At 37.3% G+C, this 15,878-nt stretch overlaps 1 protein-coding gene across 2 annotated transcripts in view; it reads left to right on the plus strand.

Moving 5' to 3' along the window:
• Positions 1 to 15,878, plus strand: part of TENM1 (teneurin transmembrane protein 1) — a 344,996-nt gene that overhangs the window by 112,181 nt on the left and 216,937 nt on the right. For both annotated transcript variants that reach the window (XM_040614729.1, XM_040614730.1), the window contains exon 3: positions 7,246 to 7,506. In XM_040614729.1, coding sequence (XP_040470663.1) covers positions 7,246 to 7,506 — 261 coding nt within the window. The remainder of the gene's footprint in view (positions 1 to 7,245; positions 7,507 to 15,878) is intronic.

Consider the following 15,878-nt stretch of genomic DNA (forward strand, 5'->3'; position numbering starts at 1 on the left):
GTCTGATAATAGCAATGTTTTTTCCTAAATGAAGCTGAGCCCCACTGCATTCACACTGTAGCTCCAAAAACCACCTTTCTGGCAGCTTCCTAGTTACTCTTAAAAAAAATCTCTAACGCTGAGGATTTCCAGTGATCTACAAAAAGAATATTCCACTTCTGGGCAGAGAGAAAGTTGTCTGTGTCCTTATGGGGTCAGGATAATTTCTATGCAGAATTTGAGAAGTACATTTCTTTATTCATGTTGATTTTAATAGCGATTAAAATTAATATCTGAGAACTCCAGGAGCGTTTTCAAAAATAGGTTCAGTCTGCTCCTGCCCTCTTTCTTTAAGTTTGACAACTTAGCGTGAAGAAGAGACTAGAAAGATATCTGCCATGAGGCATACATTGGAGCTGCATCCTTTGGTTTCTCTGGGGGAATACCTGCGGAATAAAGAGTCTCTCATAAATTTCACAAGCGGAAGAGTTTCCGAAGGTGCAGCCTCCTTTCCTAATCCCTGAGCTGCCTAATCTGCAAATTTCATGAAACTCCTTGGTGTTATAGTAGACTGATTCCTCTTTGATTCCTCCTTTATTTGTTATTAATGTTCTTTTTAACTTTCTAGAATCTCTGGTAGTAGCTAGAGATTACTGTAAGAAAATAAACTACACAGATAAGGGAATACAAGGAAAATTTGAAACACAGTAAAAGAGAACGCGCAATAGGATGCATTTGCTATATAAGTATAGAAACTCAAATGGTGTCTTTTATGTGCTTATTATTTAGGTGTAATAGGTATATAAATTTTAATTAAAATAAATGCAACTGAGAGCATGTTTTGGGCTGTGATAATAGTGTAACTGATGATAAACATGAGGTTTCTGAAGCAAATTAATAGTCAGTGTAATGTGCTTTTCCAAATTAATTGATTTTTGGCTTCTTCCTCAATGATTTTTGTATGAATGGTGGCTGAAGCTTAATGTTTTTGAATTATATTATCCTAAGAAAGATGGGGCATGTTCTCAACATGGAAACAAGTAACATCTTTGACTAAATGAAACGTGAACACACAAAGACATTTACAAAGTTATCTAGCAGGTTGTGTTACACGAACGACTTTATGAAGTAGCTTAAGATCTCTGCCCATTTAATTCTCAAGTCCAATGTACAGCCAGTAAACCATGGTCCTCAGGTGAGAAATGAGAAATTTCAAGGGCCATTGAACACACTGAATTTAGCAGAGTGCTCAATAGCCCTCAAAATTTCTCATTTAGGAGGGTGCATATGTATTGCTTCCAAAAATGAATGTGAACTTCACTTTCCCCATTTGATTTACACTTCTTCCTCCCTTCTTCCCTCCCTCCCTCCTCCTCTTCCCGAGTCTCTAATGTCATGAGTAGCTGGTTTGCCTGCCTTCTCTTTTTGAAACGCATACGTTGCACTTGCTGATCAACCACTGGCATAAGTTCAGAGTGTGAAACAACATACACAAATTCACAGTGTAATACAGAAAATCCCAAACCCTACACCAACCTCAAACTGCATGTTTGGGATATTTTTCCCCTGCATTCACATTACCACTCCTTCAAACCCCAGCCTGGTGACTAACAAAACATGACACTGTTCAGGTTAATGTATATTATTTGCTTTCTGGAATTCCTTCCATTATTTTTCAGGATCTTCCCATCCGATCTACTCCCCAGGCTCTGATATTCCCAGTATTCTCAAATAACTTTCAGTGTGAAAGCAGAAGGAAACCTTCCCAAAATCAGTATCATGGATTTAAACTTCCAAGGCATTGGTATTTTCTCCTTGCCTTTGAGCTACTTAGGCTCCTTTATAATATTACATCTGCAGAGGTAGAGCAATTTGTACCTTTTGATCCAGACAATTGATTTTGTGTGTGTTTGGGTGGGGAGCATCCTCAGAATAAGAATGACCTCATACCAAGAATTAAGGATTAAATAAATTTTTGAATCTATGACATTTAAATAGACTTTTAAAATATGTAACTCCAAATTGCTTAATTATATGATAGAGTTCATAAAAGGCACATAATAGTAACTTGTCAAGCTATTCCAGTTTATAAATAGTTTACATTTTTCTGTAAGCTCTTTCTGTGGTTGAACAGATAGGTCATTTAAGTAATTTAAATAAGTATTATTTGTCATTCCGTTACTAGAAAATAACATTTTTCCATAATGGAGTAGGAAAATTTGAAAGGAAGGTTCTTTATGCTCATCTCTGTTTATACACAAGATCTGTGATTCTCTTTTATTACTTTGTTCGGACAGTCTTTTCTTTATTTTAAATATTTATTTATTGAAATATTTATTTACACTTTCAGCTAGTTGTTGGAAATTAGCAAAATTCTTGGCAAATGGCAACAGCATGGAAATTTCACAAGGCTGAAAGTCCACTAAGTTGGTATAAATAGTAAGTTGAAGAGCAGGGCCAGCATGGTCTTTCACTTGGGTACTTACTATTTTTTTTATTTTTTTTAACCCTGAGCCAGAAAAACTAAAGAGTTGCAGAAAGGGTAGTTGGCAGACAGTTACCCCGGCTATGCAAAGGACAATGAAATAGTCCTGAAAATGCAATGGATAAATGCTTTATATAAGCGTGAAAATTCTGTCAGTTGGTGGCTGAATTGATGCTGTAGTAAGTAAGTGTTTGGTGAGTGTATCTGGAGTTTTCAGTAGCGCTCAGCTGATGAACAAAGTGGGAGCAATGTTAGAGCCAGCTGCCTGGTCAGCTGCCTAGTGCTCATGTCAACGTGAGCACCTTAAATAGCAAAGGCACCACTGGCCGGTGGGGTCAAACTTCTCTTTAACTGCTCATCTGTGAAGATTTTCTTCCAGGAAAATTAAGTAGCTTAAAGGTAGAAAGAAAGGGATCTATTAACTAAAATGCTGATATATATATTTTATGCACCTAACCTTCATTCCTTTTCTTGATCATTAGACATTTTGCATATCTTTATATATTACTCTTTGTAAAAAGAAATTAGTATCAATGCGGGATACAATACTTGTAATTTTAACAGTTGTGTTACAATAGGCTCCACAAGGCTTCAGAGCTGAAAATCCTATCGTGATCTTCTATATACATTTAGAACTGCAACCTTTTTTTCTCTGTCCGCAGTTCATGCAAAAACTTGATTTTCATATTAATGTTCCCTCGTTTCTCTTGTAACTATGTCTTTTTGGTAAGACTGAATCTATCATAAACCCACTTGAACTTTATCTCCTTGTGGAAATATGTAGTATTTTAGGTAACGAGGTTAGATATGCAGACTAAAAGCAGCCACTTTTGGCATTCTAAGTGCTTTTCAGGAAATGCCTCCCGTGGGAGTTCAAATACTACAAAGGCTTGTATACTTAAGAAATAGACTATTAAAACAATATATTGTTTTACACTTGGGTTGAATATCAGTTATAGTATAAAAAAGTCACTTTTTTCTGCTGCACCAAAAAAAAATTAGCTCAAATACTGAATATGTTAGCTGCTACGTTTTGAATTAACTTATAGACTAAAGGGTAAATTCTGTGCTTTTTAAACATGTGTAATCTAATTAACATTTGTGAGATTTACTGGGATGAGTTTTCCCCTTGGCATATGCAATTGCAAACATGGAGTACATGGGCTGCAGGCTGCTAGGGGCAGACATCTGCCTGGAGCGGACATCCATGTAGAAAAGTGCCTGCGTCCTTGCTCCCTGAGGACCTGGCATCAGCGGACATGGTTCATGAAGTTATGAGAATATTTGTAATTACAGCGAAGTTCCTCAGCTAGTGAAAATAAGTAGAAATCTGCTTTGAAAGCAGACGACGTTCAGAAGATACTTCTTGAGATCCTAAGGTGTAATGTAGTTGACAAAGACCTACTCTAAGAACCCTGTGTTGCTGTAGTACTTTACAGAAGTAGGTTAAAATTACATTTTTTTAATTTTTTTCATATATATAAAAATATATATACATATAATACAATATTATAATATTGTATTATAAAATACAAAATTAAAATTACAGAATAGGTTAAAAAATAACAATAATACTAGATTCTGAGAGAGTTTAAAAAAAAAAAATGGGTCAGTTTCTTGGAGGTTATTTCTGCAGTGTGGGCCTCGGCGAGCATTGAGACCAGTATTGAGGCTGATAATTAATCCTGTTGGCTCTCTTACTTCATAAGTAAAGAATTAAGTGTGTTTTTCAATATAAATTGTTCTTGATGTACATCAATAAACTGTCCCCCTTTGGATGTACCTTCTCATTAGCGCTTATGTGAAGCGCTAAAGACCTGTTAGGGTGTTTAAACACAACTGCCCAAACACATGAGCCTAATTTACTTTCCTTGAGTTTTTATATGGGTTTAGCAGCTAAACCTTGATTTTCTTTGATAATACACTTCTTTAAAATGGCAGTATACACTTATTCCTCTCTTTTATGTCATCTGCTAAAGCATGTGTTAACCATCATAAGATTCTGATGGAGTGGATAATCTGGACACTATCCCTGCATGTGAGACACTAGCTCCTTGCTGGTTGTGAACTACTTGTCAGCAAGATTTCACCTTTCCTCCAGACCACAGGTGCAGTACATGGAGTGAAGCTCCTGTAACTTTTTTATAGTAGCTCAGCTCAGTTAAGATGAACTGTAAATCAGGTCTTTCGCAGGAAAACATTGACTCAGCTTTCTGTTACTGAAAAATGTTCGGTGAAATAGTGTCATCCACAACCTCAGTTTCAAAGAACAATGTAGTCCTTTCAGGGTGGAGTAGAAGCAGCCTGCTGATGTGGTTCGGTCTGTATTTCACTGATACTAGGGTCTGGGATGGTAATCTGGGACTGTTCCTGGCTTTTTAATTCTTAGTTTATATACAAGTCCTTTTTTAATTTGGTAAAGAAAAAACAAGAATTGATGTGCACCATTTGGAACCATATTTTATAGAAAATTGATTTTATCCATTTAGTGCTGTCAGAAAGAAAGTAAAAGTTAGGAGTGCAATGCAGCTGTGATGGTTCAGTGTCCAACATCAATATCTGCGCTCTTCATGTCATACAAAGATTTGGTCTGCGCTCCACCAAACCAAGTGCAGCTTGTTTGTCATATTTAATCATGTCATTTTAATACATGATTAAAATGATACTTAAGGATAGGGCATTGTGTGAGCAACACTGTACTTGGTTATATCCAGTAACTTTCTGTGAGATTGCCGTTGTGTCTCCTATGCCTCGTGAGCTTTGAAAATCTCAGAACAACATGACTTCTCTGAAGACTGAACTTTTGTGTTTACCATCTTAGCCATGTGGGAAGGAGAGTTTTTTTCGAGTCTTATAAGTTTCAAAGTCTTTCTTGCAAGCGTCTGTGTAGGATTGAGAACCAGTAGCGTCCAGTCTCAGCTTCCATTTGTGTCCACAAGTACTGCCTTGAACTACTGCTCCTCCTTCCTTCTGCCAATCAGCCAAGTGTTAGTTTTAAACAGGCCCTCAGGAACATAAAGAGATAAAAGTTCAAATGGCAGATACTGCCTCTGCTGCAGAAACTAGGCAGCTGCTTCCCAGCATCTTGGCCATTTTCATCTAGCCAGCGCCATCAAACCTCAAGGCATTTGAGAGGTTTGGAGAACGGGGCTAGTGCAGGTGGAGTATGCTGCAGATTCTCAAGTGTCTGGCTGAGACCAAGTCCTCCTCCTGTGAACAAGGGGAGAAGATCAGTGATGTGATGGAGCACTCTGGAGGGCCTCCATACCTGTCTTGCCACTCCAAAAGGAGCCAGTGATGGCCCTTGCTGCTGGGATGGGCCAGCCGATGCAGTGACAACACCAGGCGGGAAGGTTGACCTTCCAGGACTCTTGCATAGGAAAATGAGGCCATGGCCACTTCTTTGTTTGCTGTCCTCCTCCTTCCCCTGCCTTCTGGAAAAGAAGTTGCCATGCCCTGAGCTGAAAGCCAGCCTATGTGGGCTGTCACTACAACTGATGCTCGTTTTCATGGCAGAAGAAAGATACACAGAGAGAGGTGACTTGAAAATTCAGCCACCTCAGCATATTCTAGCTTAGAATCGGGATTGTAGATTTTTGTTGATACCTTCAAGAAAATACCAGGTGCTTTATTACTTCAAAGGGTATGGTTAAAGTAAGAACCATTCCACTCGCTGGCTGGTAAGTAGATTAGTTTGGCAAATTAAAGCTTTAGTCAGGATGACAGTAGAAGAGAGTGTTTGTCCTGAGTCTCTATCAATGCCTCTTGCCTCAAATGTTTCTTTTCTAGAAATTGAAAGTATACTGTATGCATGTTTGATATTGTATTTAGTCTCTCAAGATGGCATCACAGGTCTGATGTTCAATTAGGGAATGCAGTTCTGTAATCCTTATTTAATTAGAACTCCTTGTCTTACTCCCTGGGAGTTGCATTTGTAATTGGATTCTCACAAGTGAGAATATGCAGAGGCTACCTCAAAGGGAAGTTGTAATTTGCTGATGTGTGTTACTTACCTGTAGTTCTTCGAGAATGTTTCCTCTGCATATTCACATTATGGGTCCTGTCCACCTTCTGTTTGTCCTCGGATTTCTACTGCCCTACAGTTGCGGTGTTCAGCAAGAGTAACTGAAGTATTGAGAGCACTGTACAACTCTTTAAAATCTCTGATCGCTTGGTGTCATGAGATGGGTACTTGTACAGTCCTAGCAGTCACTGCTCTTCTAGGAAGTTCCTGTAGGCCACCAGCACTGGAGAACCAAAACCCACTGGTGTGAATATGCAAGGACAGCACTCTCAAAGAGCAAGCCAATGGTAAGTACCCTTTCTTTGTCTTCTGTGATTAACCAAATGTTTCAGGCATTATTTTGTAATTTCTCTATTCGCAAATGTGCTACGCTTTCCCTATAATAAAAACATACTAAGATTAATTTTAGAGCTTTTCTGCCTTTCTGGCAAAAACCCAAGAAAGTATCTGTATTTGTAAGTACTCACTTCAGTTGTAAATTGATGTACTACTATCGACGCGTGGGTGTGTACACGTTTGAACTATAATGTAAATTTCTATCAGAAAAAAAGGCACAATTACAGTGCAGTATTATGTATTTTCCAGAGTTGCACTCTTAGTTGTATTATAGTAGATTAGATAGAAAAGTGAGCCACTGACCAAAAAAAGTCTTGTAGTATTAACAATGTTAATTCTCTAAACAGATTCTCCAAGACAAAATCAAAAGTATATTGCTTTCCACTCCTAAATTTTTTTTCTGAACTTTTGTTTTTTCCAGACATGGAATTCTGTGAGACTCCCCATATTCTGTGCTCTGGCTATCAAACAGATTTACACGGTGTAGCTGAGCACAGTTACCCGCTAGAGGTGGGCTCAGATGTGGATACTGAAACAGAAGGTGGTGCGTCCCCGGATCATGCCCTGAGGATGTGGATGAGGGGGATGAAATCGGAACACAGCTCCTGTTTGTCAAGCCGGGCAAACTCAGCATTGTCCCTCACTGACACTGACCATGAAAGGAAGTCTGATGGGGAAAATGGTAATAAAGAAATGCATCTAATGTACTGAACAGAAGTAGTAGTTTATTTGAAACTTTCTTGTTCTACTTCTCCTTTATTTTCCTTTTTTCCTGTTTTGTTTTGTTTTCTTTCTCTTTCTCCCTTCCCTCTTAGATCTCTGTATTATATGAAAAGTGGAAGGGTTGTTTGGTATGTGTGTTGCATTTATGGTGTAGATAGAAAATAAGACAAAAAAATGAAACAACATTTTTTTTAAAAAAAACTTCGTTCTTCTAGACACCAATTATTTTCCTTCATTCTGCATTTTTATGCCATAGGATATTTATCATTTGAGTTTAGTCACCTATGAATTGGGTTCTAAAATAAACCTATATGTTACATTTCTATCACATTTTGCGTAGACTTGATCCTGCAGCTGCAGGCTTCTGGGCGTAACTTTAAGACTACAGCCAGGTGACTTCAGAAAGACAACCTGGAATCTTAAATGCTCTATTTACCTGTAATTTCAGGCTAGACCTGAAGACACACTTTTATCAGTAGGACAGATTGAAAAGGTCTTTGTCATATCTCAGTTCTGTATTTCTCTGCATATGGAGGGTGGGGTTCTGGGTTAGGGGTTGTGGGTTTGGGGTTTTTATTTTTTGGGGTGTTTTTTTTTTGAATATTTATTCTCTTTCAGGATCTTTTTACTTTTTTTGCTTTTTTTATGGCTTCGTGTGTCACAGAAGGGGAAAATATATATTTATTAAGTAATACTGGGGGAATTAATAATTTTTATCTCTGCGTCAAAATTGATGAAAATTTGCTCTAAATGTTTCCTTAAAAAGTATAGTAAGTAAACAAATTTATCATGCTTAAGATCAACAAACTTAGCTCATATTTCAATTTCTGTATTTAAGAGCTACATGTTACATAGGTCTAAATGTGGTTAAATATGTATTTTAACTGGATAAGAGATAGGGGAACCAATGAAAGTGGTGGATTGATGCTTCGGTGTTGACAGTGATAAACTTCTGTAGATCTGTAGTCATAAAATGAAGAAGTTCAGTTATGAATGTCCTTTCTGTTGTTATGTGTTTTGAATGTCAAATTCAAAGCTGGTAATCTAATTATAATTTCATCTGCATATTTGCCAATACCAATGATAACATTCCATATAGGTTCAAAGACATTAGATTATCTGCATGTTGGGGGAAAAAAAAAAGAAAGAAAGCTTTTAGTGCACAGCTCGTTTTTAATTAAATACTCCTTTGAGGTTTAAGAGTTCTGTGCTATCACATTGTATCATGCTGCTAGAATCAGTTAATTTTCAGATGCCCCCCGTTTGCACAGCGATCCGTGGATGCCTGCCTTCTAGCTTCCTGCTTCTGCTGCGTTCTGTGTGGGATCCATCCTCTGCAAAGTGGTGTTGCTTAGGGGTTTTTGTTTGGGTCTGGAGGTTTTTTGTGTGTTTGCCTAAGACATTTGGGTTTAGACAGTGGTTGAAGGAGTTGAGTCTGGTCTGCCTGGAATTGGTTGGCCCTTAAATGCACTAACAATGCAGATGGTTTAAAGGCCATGCTACCTGAGAAAAGAATGTGCACACTTGTACCGTTCAGACTGAGAAATACACATGGTCATTTATGTTTTAAGGTGCTGGGAAGCCAATGTATTGAAAGCAGATTAAGCATATAACTGAGTTACGTATTTCAATCTAGAATGCAGCGGTGCAGCTGGGTATTCATGGTGTTTTGCTAGCCATACAAGTTGTACTAAAGAAGTCATTTGCTATAGCTGAAAATTATTGTAGGTAGTAAAGGAAATGCTTTTGTTACCGTACATCATCCTACGGTGCAGGAACCGTGGGTTAAGTGTCATTAAGATGGGGACACGTAATCATTGTGCTACAAAGAATAGAGTGGTTGCTTCTAAATGTTTGTCTCGGGGAATGATTTTAATCAATCTAAACTCATTTCCTGCATGGTCTAGAGTGGAACAGAGTGGTCCTTTTGTATATGGTTTTAATATTTGATTCCTTGTAAGCTTTATAACAAAGTTTTACTCAGGGATTGATGTTTTAGATACTCAAATACAGATTTGAACTAAACAATTGGGAGAGGAAAGTGAGGGCAAGAGTAAGTTGGAAGGGAGAGAAACTGAGGGCACAAGCTCATCTGAGTTGCTTCCAGGCAGGGTCGACAGAGCAGGTACCAGTGCTTCCTGTGGTGTTGAGTCATTATAATAATTTACAGTCTTGAAAGTTAATGAGGATAAATTTGAAGGCTATGATGGTTCAAGCTCTAGTACGTCACAGGTAAGTTCATAGTCGAGATTCCTGGTCCAGAGAACAGCATGCTTTCCATCTGGGTTGGCACTCAGTAACAAAGCACTCTTTGAATACACAAGTTCATAAATCTCTACTTAAATGAATTAATGGATGGCACAACTTTCTTTTTCTATGCAGTCATTTGTGCTAGGGGCTTTATCAGAGAGCCACAAGTGTTGCATTTATCCTTGTCAGTTCCTGCCATGGAAGCAGACTTCCTTCGTGTCAGCCAGTAACTTCTGTGGTGTGAAAATGGGTGAGCATGCAAGATCAGTTTCTGGAAGTTCGTGAAATGCTAGTTTCCATGGTACTGTCTAGTCACTGTAAAAACAGATATTTAGAAATTCTGGCTTTCAAAGGGTTGACCAAATGGCATGTGAACACAGCTATTTACAACTGGAGTAAAATTAATGAGGAAGATACAGTTGTTGCACTGTTTGAGAAAACTAATTGCTATTATTATCTGTATTTTGAAAAGGTCAGTTGGTTTTTGTTGTTGGGTTTATTTACTTTCTCTATGAGCATAATTGTGCTACAAATACATAATAGCTTTTTTTTTGTGGTGACGTTAGGGCAGCTAAGTGTATGGACTCTGGTAGACCTGCTTCAGGACATCTCTTTCCTTTACATTGATCTGAAGCAACTATACTTTTGCAAATTTTATTCTGTTTAGATATTCCTTGAATTTCTCATATTCATTCAAAACTCTAGCAGGAGGTTCCCTGACACAGGATATATAGTTCTTTATGTATTTGGAGTAGCACAATTTGAGAATTTGAGGATTATTTTCCTTCATAGATGTACCAACTGTCATAATCACTGTTTAAAGCATACTCTGGTTGTTTTGGCAGCATTGAACAGATTGTATGAAACACCAACATTCCCATTTAAATTGGTGTTGTCAATGTTAATGGCAACTAATAATAGCCTATTAGTGCACAAACTGCCTTCAGCTTTGCCTGAGGCTAAGCGAAATATATATTAACTGCAAGTAATGAACGACCAATTTCTTGGGGATCATTGCTTATCTTTAGTATAGCATAAATAGCTCTGTTTAAACATGAACAGTGTTACACTACAATACGTTAATGTAAATTTGAGACAGAAACACTACATAATAACAATACCAAAAATGGTTTATTCCACTGAAGAAGACTGCATTTGCCCACAATTCACTGAAACAATGGTACCTGTCATCACAGCATATCCGAATATTGAGAGCAGTTGTTTAGTCTGCCAAATTACTGAGCTGACGAATTTATTCATTTCTTTATTTCTCTGGAGTACAGCTATGGTCCGGGAGAGGACACAGCCCTGACCTACAAAAAGGGTGTCTTCAGGCCTGTATCTGAAACTACATCACGTGGCATGGATCTGCATCCCACACTAGCTAGTGTACTAAAAAGAAGACTACAGTTTATTTGGTATCTGTATACTCTTCCCCATTAAGTTCTTCATGCAGTTCTTATGTTTTGCTTTACAAGATGCCAGTGCAGCTGTGAAGCAATGGATTTTACCCCAAGTGCATTCATTCCATGATCCATTTTTGAACCACATTTGGCTTGTTTACACAACCATCAACTCTTTCTTTTAGCATCTACATCTCAGCTGAGAGCTAGTATGAAACTTGAGCCATATGTACAATAACACAATTTTTGACTTGTTCTAGGTTGTCAGATTGTTTCCAAGTCCTTTAAAGACTGACTTGCTTGTCTTTCTCTTGACATGGGCTTAGGTGGTTTTATGCAATTAGTTACTCTTTCTCTACTAACTAGTGAGAAACAATAGCAGGGTACTGGATTCCCAGTACTGGATGCAAGTGTGCTGTGAAATGCACACTCAGCCAGATTCACGTTCAATTCCTTAGGCTGCATTATTTTATGATAACAAGGCATTTGCTATAGTTCACAACAGCTTGTCTGAGATCTGTAGGCAAGAAATTAGGGTGTTAGTACAGGCTGAAATACCACTAGACTGGTCATGGAATATAATTTTAGAGTGCTTGAGATCTGGTGTGAGGATTTTTTTTAATACCATATTTGTCTTTTTAAAAACAAAGCAAAAAGGGAAGAAAAAACCCCTAGCTATGAAGACATGTAGCTGATTCCTTTTTCCCACAGAAATTATTGGGACACTTCTTTCTTAACATCAGTGTACAGGATCAGATTCTATTTGGAACCATAATTTTAATAATACCAATTATTGTAAACAGCAAACTGCAAAGGCAGAATAATATTAGCCATGTATTAATAAGTAGATGTAGTAGAGAAATTAGTAGGTTACAGATCAAAGCCGAGTTTAATAGCATAGAAACATGTAAGATTGATCTTGTGTAATTCACCTAAGTATTCGTTTTACACCCTGGGGCAGTGGTCCATTTAACAGAGCTTTTGACTCTCTAAATCTTGGGGGTGGGGGGTGGTTCACTTTGCTGGACAGGTGAGTGACTGTTGGGCAAGTCACATCACCTCTTTGCGCTTCAGATCCAGTATCTTAACAGTACCTGTTAAAAGGATAAATATGTTTAATTAGTAAAGAAATACTGGAATTGCTTATGCTGTATGAGAAATGCAGCTTTGTCAATGCTGTAGTTATTCAAACACAGGGAGGATTTAGCTGAGGACAAGATTCTGATTTACTTTATGGTACCTGTCAATAGACCTACTGTGAATTCACACCTGTTTAGACTTGAATTTGGCTCTTCATAAAAGTCTTGTGTTTAATGCAAGAAAGTGAGAGCAGTGGGATTAATGTTGCTGTTATTTACTGTTATTTTGTAAACAAGCCAGACATTAAGCTGATCTCTGGCTTTCTCATTTCTGCAGGAAATTATTACCAACAGCTACATTATAATAGCAATACATGCTCTGAGAAGTATGCATGTGTCTGTCTGTGGAGGATTGTGTTTGTAATAACGATGGCTGTGTCTGAAGTATTTCCATTAGCTCCTGTCCTGTCTCTCTCTATTTACAGTGGTGCAATTAAGAAATTGAGTTACTAATTTGTAAGTAGAACAGTTAGGTCAAATATGTGTAAGTAGCCTTGAAAACAGAAAGGTAAAGATAAGTCTTAATCCCTTTTCATCTGTGCCATTTAGTATTTTTTTTCTTCATTCCTGGTGTACTTTATTTTGCCTTTTTATTCTGGCATGGATTGCATTTATGTTTGTAGACACCTGTCTGTTACATGGTTTTAGTCACCTGATAGATTAAGGCAACCTCATCACTTGAACAGAGTGCAAAGCTCCCATTGTGAAATTTCTTCAACTTCTGTTGTTTACTATTGCTTTACTCTAGTCGGATATTTGATACATGATACTCTCTGATATTTGACAGAAAAGAGACACTAATCTTCCCTTAATAAAAGACTTCTTTTGCTTCTTGTGGTGGGGGATTTTTCTCTTTTAGTGTTTAGATGGTATTAATTTTGGTTGCTTCTCTGGCACAAGAGAAGCTTCCTCTGTGTCAAAGGACGCGTGTGGATCTCTGCAGTAATGTAGCAATGGCTTTTGGGGAGCACTGGACTAACATTGACCTTGCAGTTCCTCTGCTGGAGTTGCTAGGTGTACAATGCTTTTGTTATCTCAGAGTGGTTCCTTTGGAAATGCTACTGTCTCAAAGGAAGTGTGTAAGTCATCTGAATTGCTTTGGATAAGTATAAAAGGCTTCTATAAGCACTGTAACATCCTGAAAGTCTTGCATATGTGCCCCTGGTATTTAAGCCATTAATGAAATTGCTCATATATGGAAATTCAGTTAATGACTTGCTGTTTGCCAGTATTGTGGGGAAAATTCAGCCTTTTGAAAATTGTCTTCATTACTTTTTCTGACTGGCAATGCATTGCATCTGCATATCTGCTATTGTAATCTTTACAGGTTTCATATGGTATATTAAAATAAGTACACAATGTTAAAACATTCCCTTTCTTGTGTTTCTCTTTTAAACACAATGAATGCTAAGCTAAAGACAAATATCAACCATTATGTAATATTTTACATTAAAGATAATGAAACAGTATGTAGAGTGTAGCAGAAATATTTTTTATATTTCATAATCCAAATGACTTTTGTCCACAACATAGTAAAAAGTATCTGTGCATTTGCACAAGGTTGTGTAGTATTTTTAGCCCTGTAGTTTTGTTTTCCTTCATAGGTAGCTAAATGAGGGGAGGGAGGGAGGGAAGCTTGAGGAGAACAATCAGGTCTGATTTTTATCCTAGAAATTAATAACTTGGCACTTGAGCTCAAAAAAAAAATCACTTGGCTGAAGGCGTGCGGAAAGGATAGTGGATGTGGCTTAAGGAGCTTGTGGCAATATAAATTATTGCTCCTTCTTTCTTTTAAATTCTTTTCACTTCCTCAGGTGGAAAAGAGCATGTAGGAAAAATTTGTATTTCCACAAATATTTTACAGTGCAAAAGGGTATGCAGTGCTGCTGCGATTCTTGGGAACTGGGTTTATCTAGGCTGCCACGGGGAGGGGGTGGGAAGATGAGATGGGATAGGCAGTAAAGCACCTGCCTCCGTCAGAGAGCTGCAGTGCAAAAGTGTGAGGATATTCGGACTCTTCATTTCAGCAATCTTTGTGAAACTAAGGCGACACTGAACAAAATACTTTTTCTGTTGTTAAACGTTTGCCATGAATTCTACATGAGGACATCTCTGGACTAGTGTATTGCTGGGAACAGTTCTGTTCTAAACAATCAGCATGTCTAGCCTGATGTTTTATGTTGTTTTATTATTAAGTTCATATTGTTTTATTTCTCATCTCTTTTGGTTAGTATTTAAAATGTGTTAGAAGTTCAGGAATCTACTTTACAGAAAAAGCCTACAGTCATATTTTATATGCATATCCTTTGGAATAAATTATTTATTTTAGTTTAATACTTATTTTGAAATAGAAGCATAATCTCACTTATATGTCTTAAATTGTAAATATCCCTGACAGTTGGAACCTGGTTTTCATCAAAGTTTGGGATGTTCTGCTGAAAGCTGCCAGTGGAACATCATTAGTGCAAAATAACACTACAGGAAAACTTGTGAACTCTGATCATAGAAGACTATAGTTAAGGCTATTAGATAACAAGATCAAATTTCTCTTATTTCATTCCTTATACCCTCAGCCAGTATGGTTTTAAATACAAAGATATCTAGAGCTTTTTTCTTCCCCCTAGTAAAATGCTCTGCAGCTATTCCAAACTGTAATACTGTGAGATAAAAAGAAGGAATCTAGCAAATGAGTACAGGATTGGTAGAAAAGTGGAAAATACTGACAAATTATCCTTTTAGGGTCTAGCAAGGTTTAATCTAAATATCATTTCTTCTTGACAGTGTGAGATCTTTTGAGAATTTATTGTCATCCTACCATGGGTGACAAAAGATTACTCATTCTTCCTCTTTAGTCTTTTTTTTTTTTTTTTTCATTTTTACCCATTTAATTCATTGTCTGTTAAATTACATCAGAAGGTCTTATCTTCCATTTTCAAATTTGTTAGTTTTTCATTTCCCCTTGGGCTTAGGAGTAAGATGAAGATCAGCATAAATCTGTATTATTCAGAGTTACAAATATTAGCATATCCTCATCTTACAAATGGGAAGTACTGATAGTAGCAAATAGCTTTAGTCCGGCCATCTAGAAGAAACAGAAAATGGAGGAAGTGGCTGCTTCCCATGGCTGTAACCTTCACAGTCTTCTCAAAGTGAAAGCTAAACCAAACATACTAGACTATTTCTCAGTTCTGCAATGGAAAATAAGAATGGGAAGTCGTGTATGAGGCTAGTTATTTTGTACAGAATAATGCAGATCTGAATACTGCTCGTTTCAACTTGCTTTCATATACAGGTCTTACAAAATGAAATTCAGTATTTCAGATATTCATTTTGTTTTCTTTAATCATTCCTAGCTCTACACCCTGACTTTATATTTTGTAACGTGAACATAAGAGGAATTATGTATAATTAGCTCTTCTAGAACATGGGTCTAGGAGCACTGAATAATTCCTGCAGGCTGCTTCCTCCTCTTAACAGATGTTTTTGAGTAATATTTTAATTAGATTCACATATTCTGATGACTAATTGTATTGCCAGTG

The sequence above is a fragment of the Falco naumanni genome, chromosome 14 (assembly GCF_017639655.2).
Source record: "Falco naumanni isolate bFalNau1 chromosome 14, bFalNau1.pat, whole genome shotgun sequence".
Classification (NCBI taxonomy): Eukaryota; Metazoa; Chordata; class Aves; order Falconiformes; family Falconidae; genus Falco; species Falco naumanni.